Source organism: Pristiophorus japonicus, chromosome 9 (assembly GCF_044704955.1).
Source record: "Pristiophorus japonicus isolate sPriJap1 chromosome 9, sPriJap1.hap1, whole genome shotgun sequence".
In the NCBI taxonomy this organism is placed as follows: domain Eukaryota; kingdom Metazoa; phylum Chordata; class Chondrichthyes; family Pristiophoridae; genus Pristiophorus; species Pristiophorus japonicus.
The window spans coordinates 131,064,930-131,074,166 of NC_091985.1; the positions used below are offsets into that span (position 1 = coordinate 131,064,930).

Here is a 9,237-nt window from a genome sequence, read left to right on the forward strand (position 1 = left end):
ATAGCAAGAATGTCCTTCCTCAGATTAGGAGACCAAAACTGAACACAATATTCCAGGTGAGGCCTCACTAAGGCCCTGTACAACTGCAGTAAGACCTTCCTGCTCCTATGCTCAAATCCCCTAGCTATGAAGGCCAACATACCATTTGCCTTCTTCACCGCCTGCTGTACCTGCATGCCCACTTTCAGTGACTGATGAACCATGACACCCAGGTCTCGTTGCACCTCCTCTTTTCCTAATCTGCCGCCATTCAGATAATATTCTGCCTTCGTATTTTTGTCCCCAAAGTGGATAACCTCACATTTATCCACATTATGCTGCATCTGCCATGCATTTGCCCACTCACCTAACCTATCCAAATCACCTTACAGCCTCTTAGCGTCCTCCTCACAGCTCACACCAACACCCAGTTTAGTGTCATCTGCAAACTTGGAGATATTACACTCTATTCCTTCATCTCAATCGTTAATGTATATTGTAAAGAGCTAGGGACCCAGTACTGAGCCCTGCGGCACTCCACTAGTCACTGCCTGCCATTCTGAAAAGGACCCGATTATCCCAACTCTCTGCTTCCTGTCTGCCAACCAGTTCTCTATCCACATCAGTACATTACCCCCAATACCATGCGCTTTGATTTTGCACACCAATCTCATGTGCGGGACCTTGTCAAAAGCCTTTTGAAAGTCCAAATACACCACATCTACTGGTTCTCCCTTGTCCACTCTGCTAGTTACATCCTCAAAAAATTCCAGAAGATTCGTCAAGCATGATTTCCCTTTCATAAATCCATGCTGACTTGGTCCGATCCTGTCACTGCTTTCCAAATGCGCTGCTATTTTATCCTTAATGATTGATTCCAACATTTTCCCCACTACTGATGTCAGGCTCTCCAGTCTATAATTACCCGTTTTCTCTCTTCCCTCCTTTTTTAAAAAGTGGTGTTACATTAGCTACCCTCCAGTCTATAGGAACTGATCCAGAGTCGATAGACTGCTGAAAAATGATCACCAATGCATCCACTATTTCTAGGGCCACTTCCTTAAGTACTCTGGGATGCAGACTATCAGGCTCCGGGGATTTATCGGCCTTCAAACCCATCAATTTCCCTAACACAATTTACCGCCTAATAAGGAAAACCTTCAGTTCCTCCTTCTCACTAGATCCACTGTCCCCTAGTACATTCGGAAGGTTATTTGTGTCTTCCTTCGTGAAGACAGAACTGAAGTATTGGTTCAATTGGTCTGCCATTTGCTTGTTCCCCATTATAAATTCACCTGAAACCGACTGCAAGGGACCTACGTTTGTCTTCACTAATCTTTTTCTCTTCACATATTTGGAGAAGCTTTTGCAGTCAGTTTTTATGTTCCTTGCAAGCTTCCTCTCGTACTCTTATTTTCCCCCTCTTAATTATACCCTTAGTCCTCCTCTGCTGAATTCTAAATTTCTCCCAGTCCTCAGGTTTGTTGCTTTTTCTAGCCAATTTATATGCCTCTTCCTTGGCTTTAACACTATCCTTAATTTCCCTTGTTAGCCATGGTTGAGCCACCCTCCCCATTTTATTTTTACTCCAGACAGGGATGTACAATTGCTGAAGTTCATCCATGTGATCTTTAAATATTTGCCATTGCTTATCCACCGTCAACCCTTTAATTATCCTTTGCCAGTCTATTCTAGCCACTTCACGCCTCATACCGTCAAAGTTACCTTTCCTTAAGTTTTCTTCCACCCTATCACAGACGTTCCCTTTTGATCTTTCCTCTCCTCTTCCCCCCCCCCCCTTTCAAGTGCTCCTTAAGAATTTGTTTATTTCGAACATTCGGCAGTTCTGATGAAAGGTCATCGGCCCGAAATGTTAACTCGGTTTCTCTCCACAGATGCTGCCTGACCCACTGAGATTTTCAGCATTTTCTGTTTTTAGATCATGGCTGATCTTCTACCTCAACTCCGCTTTCCTGCACTATCCCCATATCGCTTGATTCCCTTAATATCCAAAAATCTATCAATCTCTGTCTTGAATATACTCAAAGACTGAGCTTCCACAGCCCTCTGGGGCAGAGAATTCCAAAGATTCACCACCCTCTGAGTGAAGAAATTTCTCCTCACCTCAGTCCTAAATGGTCAACCCCTTGTGCTGAGACTGTGACCCTCCTAGACTCCGCAGCCAGTGGAAACATCTTCCTTGCATCTACCCTGTCAAGCCCTGTAAGAATTGTGTATGTCTCAATGAGATCATTTCTCATCTACACTCTGGAGAACATAGGCCTAGTTTACTCAATCTCTCCTCATAGCACAATCCCCCCATCCCAGGAATCAGTCTGGTGAACCTTCATTGCACTCCCTCTTTGGCAAGTATATCCTTTCTTAGGAGACCAAAACTGTACACAATACTACAGATGTGGTATCTTGCTAATCCGTGAACTGAGCCACATGCCAGTGTCCATTGACAAGTCTGCTTGTTTAAGAACATAAGAAATAGGAGCAGGAGTAGGCCATGCCGGCCCCTTGAGCCCGTTTCAATAAAATCATGGCTGATCATCTACCTCAACCTCACATTCTCACCAGATCTTCATTCTGACGATGCACCACAATTCCGCTAAAGCGGAACATGAGTTCTCTACAGGTATATCATTTGCTCCACTACTGTTGAAGTCCTCATCCATGTCTTTGGTCACCTCATAGTTTTGATCTCAACAATGCCTTACTTGCCCCTCTCCCCAACTGCATTTTGCACAAGCTCTAACTTTCCCTTGGATCTGTAGCCCGTACCCTGACACACCAAACTCTGCACACCCATCTGCTGCTCTCTGCCTGCCATATTGATTTTAAAATCTTCATCCTCAAATGCCTACATGGCTTTGCTTTACCTTATCTCCAATCTTCAGCCCTATGTCCTCGTATTCATTCCTCAGTTCTTCTGTATGTCTGCCGCTGCCCTGGCTGCTTCTCTTCACTATCAGTGGAAGAGATTTCAACCACCACATCCCTGCACTTTAGAACTCTCTCTGAACCTCTTTGCCTTGCCTCCTTGTTCTAATAATTCAAAAACCTTCTAAAAATGTAATGCTTTTGGTCATCTCTCCTCATCTCATGTCCACTGCTGTCAAACAGCCTGGGATGTTTTGTTATGTGTAAGTTTTACATGGAGGGAGATATTTTCCCTTGTATATTACTCTTCCTATTAAGACCTGCAATTTTAGATTTTTGCTTAGCTCCTGAGACAATTCGATGGTAAGCATGGTTTATACACTGGATTATGCTAATGATTTTTGCTATCTTTACCTGCCAATTTTCTCCACTCCCATCCTTCACTCTTGTTGTGTTACAGTTAGACAGGCACCAGTCAACCTCTGGTACCAAGTCCCAAGTTCTCTTTATTCAATTGTGAGCCCAGACGGTAAATGTTCGTAACCTATTCAATCTAGACGGACCATCACAGCTGAATGCTTGCTAGATCCCATGCACATGTGCTTTCCAGTGGGTTGGTGGATATAGGTCAGGAGTAGGATTCTTGACCAATTTTTCCCTTCCTAATCTGAGAGTCCAGAAACAAATTGTAGCACTCTTACTGTGTTGTGGCTCAGAAATGTCCAGGTCAGTCTGGACTGTAGATTTGTACTCCGAGGCATCACGATATACTATATTAGTGGAACATTTCCATGTGGGAAGATCTGAATTATAGGTCTTCATAAGAGGGATCATTCAAAGTGATAAAAGACAAGGAGCTAGGAAAAGATAGGAAAAAGTTTAAATTGTATTTTAAGACTCTGTGTTCCCTTTGCATGAGCCATTCCTTGCTCGTTAAAAAAATTGGTGTCACAATACTGTATCATACAAAAAATTTCATACAGAAGAGGGTTTAATTACATCCAGAAATCATGTTTTGTCAATACAGTTCTATTTTAATGTTTTTGAATTACTTTATTTTAAAAGTTAAGATGCATTTAAGGGAAAGCTAGATAAACACACGAGGGAAAAAGGAATAGAAAGATATGCTGAAGGAGGGGGAAGCAGGCTCGTGTGGGGCATAAACACTGGCATAGACCATTTGGGCTGAAGAGCCTGTTTCTGTGCTGTACCTTCTATGTACGATAAATATGAAGTATCTGTAGTGTAATTACAACATGCAATAGATTTTTAAAAGATAATAGATACTTTATCCTTATTTAAACTGCGCTATTAATATTTTCACTGAATAAATTTTATTTTATTTGTAGGTGATTTTTAAAATTAGACATGAGTCTTAAAGCTGCTTGGAAGAATTACAGAGTTTTAATTGTTATGGGGACAAGCCTTGCAATGATTCATTGGGGATGGTATAATATAAAGTCCAGTGAAACTTTCAAGAACAAAAACCAAGACTATATTGCAGAACCTGGAATTGTGACACACATCAAGGAACCAAAGGGAAAATAGTAACTGGATTTGTTAGGTAATGTACACTCCCTTTATTACTTATGTCAAATAATGTTTCATATTTCAGAGAATAAGGAATCAACACAGAATTATTTGGGATGAAATGTGTGCAAAACTAGGTTAGAAATAATTTGCATGAGCCCATCTCCTATTGCAGTACTAGCAAGCAGTTATCTGTTTTTAAGATAAAAGTATTCCTTTTAGTTTCGGCTATGCGTGTGGGAGGGCAGACAGATACCCCAGGGTGACTTTAGTGCTCTCCTTGGATTCATAGCTAGGAGAACACGTTTGACCTGTCTTCTGATTTTTCTCATGTCATTTTTGTTTGTAAATGATCCCCTCTCTTCTGCCTGCCCAAGGCATCTTTGCTGTAAAGAAGATGGGTAGAAAAGTGGCCTATTTCCAGACCACATTCAATGCCTTATGTTATTGTCTGTCAGGTGATGAAATATGACTGTTCCTTCCAGTTTACACTCCGCTCTGCAGGAAGAAACCACAGCGTTTGCTTAATGCTTTTTCTCATTTGTGACTCAGATTGGACAGTGAGTGGAGTGCAATTTGAACCTGCATTCATTCCTACTCTGTGACTGAACTTTAATGCTGTAAAGCCCTACCCTGTGTTGCTATGGTTCTTATTTTTATTTTCCAATATTCTCTAGAGCAGCGATTGTCTATGCTAGATGCCTTCTTGCTAATATACTAGCTGAGATCAGAAACCACCTATTTGGGAACAAGCTGTGAACCTGTGTTTTGCTGCTTCGAAGTGCAGCAGGTAGTATTGATATGATCATTGTTCAGTTTACAAACTAAAGATATAAAATTCCAAAATATTGCACCATTTTCAATTCATTTAATTAGTCTCATCGCAGCTACTTCATATTATCTAGTTTTATAGACTATCACAAAATAAGATTGAATTCAGCTATCTCTGTTGGTGTTTCTTCTGTCACTAAACTTATTCAGATGATGGTATGCTGCATAGGAGTAGATTATTTTATACTTGGGTTGCGTTCAGTCATAGGTTATTACAGACAGCAGTTGTGAAGAATATCTGTGGCCAAGTCTACCCCATCGTACCACATGAAGAAAGTGGTTGGGCAACTGAAGAAAAAGGGAGATGGGTATTCATTGCAGCTTTCATCAAGTTCCATTAAGGCTGAACATGCTTTAAACAACATGCAAACCTAAATAGGTTTCCACTATATGCTACATTTGCAAATTTAGAGAAGCAAATCTGGAATTGTTGATATCTCCATGGCATTTAAGTAAAGGCGTATGTCATAGAAGGGAGTACAATAGATTTATATATATGGATTTTCAAAAGGCATTTGATAAAGTACCTCATAACAGATTTATTCAGAAAATAGAAGCACTTGATATTAAAGGGACGGCGATTAATTGGGTACGAAATTAACTAAGGGATAGGAGGCTGAGAGTGGTGGTGAGCGGATATCTTTCTGACTGCAGTGGGGTCAACCAGGGGTCGGTATTGGGACCATTGCTCTTATATATAAATGACCTGGACTTGGGTATAGGAGTACTATTTTGAAGTTTGTGGATGATACAGAACTTGGCAATGCAGTAAATAGTGAGCAGAATAATAGCAGGCTTCAGGAGGACATTAACAGTCTAGTGAAATGGGCAGACACATGGCAGATGCAATTTAATGTGGGTAAGTGTGAAGTGATGCACATTGGGAGCATCATCATCATAGGCAATCCCTCGGAATCAAGGAAGACTTGCTTTTACTCTTAACATGAGTTCTTAAGGTGGCTGTACAGTCCAATACAAGAACCACAGTCTCTTGTCACAGGTGGGACCGATAGTCATTGAGGGAAGGGGTGGGTGAGTCTGGTTTGCTGCACGCTCTTTCCGCTGCCTGCGTTTGATTTCTGCATGCTTTCGGCGCCGAGACTCGAGGAGCTCAGTGCCCTCCCGGATGCACTTCCTCCACTTAGGGTGGTCTTTGGCCAGGGATTCCCAGGTATCAGTGGAGATGTTGCACTTTATCGGGGAGGTTTTGAGGGTGTCCTTGTAAAGTTGCCACTGCCCACCTTTGGCTCGTTTGCCGTGAAGGAGTTCCGAGTAGAGCGCTTGCTTTGGGAGTCTCGTGTCTGGCATGCGAACAATGTGGCCTGCCCAGCAGAGCTGATCAAGTGTGGTCAGTGCTGAGGATGTTGGCCTGGTCGAGGACGCTAACGTTGGTGCGTCTGTAATCCCAGGGGATTTGTAGGATCTTGCGGAGACATCGTTGATGGTATTTCTCCAGTGACTTGAGGTGTCTACTATACATGGTCTATGTTTCTGAGCTATACAGGAGGGCGGGTATTATTACAGTCCGATAAACCATGAGCTTGGTGACAGTTTTGAGGGCCTGGTCTTCAAACACACTTTTCCTCAGGCGGCCGAAGGCTACACTGGCACACTGGAGGCATTGTTGGATCTCGTCGTCAATGCCTGCTCTTGTTGATAGGAGACTCCCGAGATAAGGGAAGTGGTCCACGTTGTCCAGGGCCGCGCCGTGGATCTTGATGACTGGGGGCAGTGCTGTGCGGTGAGGACAGGCTGGTGGAGGACCTTTGTCTTACGGATGTTTAGCGTAAGGCGCATGCTTTCGTATGCCTCAGTAAATACGTTGACTATGTCCTGGACTTCAGCCTCTGTGTGTGCGCAGACGCAGGCGTCGTCCGCGTACTGTAGCTCGACGACAAGAGGTTGGGTGGTCTTGGATCACGAGGTAGAAAAAGCTAAAAAAACAACAAGGCTACGGGAGCGATGGAATCCCTGCTGAGGCACTGAAGTATGGCGGAGAGGCACTACTGGCACGAATACTGACCTCATCTCTCTCATCTGGAGGGAGGAGAGCATGCTGGATCTATGGAGCGTCCTCCTCCATTTCGGATGCCCTCAAAAGTAAGTCACCATCCTCCGCCTGCTCCATGACGACATGCAGGCCGTGATCCTTACCAACGGATCCAAGAGATGCAGTGATCGTGACCATTTTTTAAAAAAGGGACAAGTCCGACGGTAGCAACGACAGAGGAATCTCCCTGCTATCAGCCACTGAGAAAGTCATCGCTAGAGTCCTCCTCAGCCGTCTTCTCCCTGTGGCCAAGAAGCTCCTCCCGGAGTTGCAGTGCGTATTTCGTCCCCTATGGGGCACAACGGACATGATTTTTGCAGCACGACAGCTGCAGGAAAAATGCAGGGAACAGCGCCAGCCCTTATACATGGCCTTCTTCGACCTTACAAAAGCCTTTGACACTGTCAACCGCGAGGTCTATGGAGCGTCCTCCTCCGTTTCTGATGCCCTCAAAAGTACGTCAGCATCCTCCGCCTGCTCCATGATGACATGCAGGCCGTGATCCTTACCAACGGATCCATCACAGACCCAATCAATGTCCGGACTGGGGTCAAGCAGGGCTGCGTCATCGTCCCCAACCCTCTTCTCAATCTTCCTCGCTGCCATGCTCCACCTCACAGTCGACAAGCTCCCTGCTGGAGTGCAACTAAACTACAGAACCAGTGGGAAGCTGTTCAACCTTCGCTGTCTCCAGGCTAGACCCATTGGGAGAAACAACATGGCGAGGCAATATAATCTAAATGGTGCTGTTTTGAGCAGGGTACAAGAACAGAGGGATCTGGGGTGCATATTCACAAATCTTTGAAGGTGGCAGGGCAAGTTGAGAAGGTGGTTGAGAAAGCGTATGGGATACTTGGCTTTGTAAATAGGGGCATTAAATACAAAAACACTAAAGAAGTCATACTTAACATTTACAAATCTCTGGTTAGGTGTCAACTGGAGTATTATGTGCAGTTCTGGGCACCACACTTCAGGAAGGATGTCAGGGCCCTGGAGAGGGTGCAGAGGAATTTTACCGGGGATGAGGGGGTGCAGTTATATGGAGAGATTGGAGAAGCTGGGATTGTTCCCCTTAGAGCAGAGAAGGTTAAAGGAAGCCCTAATAAAGGTATTCAAAATTATGAGGGGTCTTGATAGAGCAAGTATGGAGAAACTATTTCTTCTGGCAAGTGGGTCGGTAACCAAAGGTCATAAATTTAAAATAATTGGCAAAAGATCTAGAGGGGAAATAAGGAGAAATGTCTTCACAGGATTGTTAAGATCTGGAATGCACTATCTGAAAGGGTGGTGAATCAGATTTCATAGCAACTTTTAAAAGGCAATTGGACATGTACTTGAAGAGGACTAATTTGCAGGGTTATGGGGAAAAAACAAAGGTATGTGACTAAATTAGACAGCTCTTTCAAAGAGGTGTGATGGACCAAATGGCCTGCACTGTGCTGTAGGAGTCTATGATTCTTTTCTGTGATTGAAAACTTCATTTTATCAAAGCATATTCTGACTACATATTTTTTAATTACAGGTAACATTAAATTGGATTGCGGAAATTAAATTGGATATTTCATTGTGGAATGAGGAGTAAAAGGTGGTTACGACAAAACTGGCTTCTGGTGTCAGGACTATCCTTACTTGGCATTCATACTGTCACGTATTTGATGCAGAAGTTTGTAAAAAAATCAACTCAGTCCAGTTTAGAACTGAAGCAGACGAATGATGGAAAATAATATAGAACTGTCATGTAGGATAAATCTTCTGCAATATGCCCAGATTTTGCTCCTCTAGTTGAGTTAACATTGAAATATACTTCTATGGGAATTTCAAATAATGTTCAATGTTTCTATTATATGGCTGGCATGTACAGCAAGCATACAAGCATTGCACTTTTTAAAAATCAGACATAAAATGCTGTATGTTAAATTTTGGTTTCCTTTCGAAAATAATAAACCAACTGTACTTCGACG

The 9,237-nt window shown here is 43.1% G+C and overlaps 1 protein-coding gene across 1 annotated transcript; it reads left to right on the plus strand.

The window, feature by feature from the left end:
* The first annotated feature begins 4,341 nt into the window (after window positions 1-4,341).
* Window positions 4,342-9,235, plus strand: LOC139273230 (uncharacterized). Its single transcript, XM_070889852.1, has 2 exons — window positions 4,342-4,429; window positions 8,799-9,235. Exon 2 carries the CDS (start codon window positions 8,848-8,850, stop codon window positions 8,998-9,000), a length of 153 nt encoding a protein of 50 aa, XP_070745953.1. The 5' UTR covers window positions 4,342-4,429; window positions 8,799-8,847; the 3' UTR covers window positions 9,001-9,235.
* The last annotated feature ends 2 nt before the right edge of the window (window positions 9,236-9,237 follow it).

What these genes read in the sequence shown, in the direction of transcription:
- LOC139273230 (XM_070889852.1), top strand. Translation starts at nt 8,848, where the DNA reads ATGAGGAGTAAAAGGTGGTTACGACAAAACTGGCTTCTGGTGTCAGGA.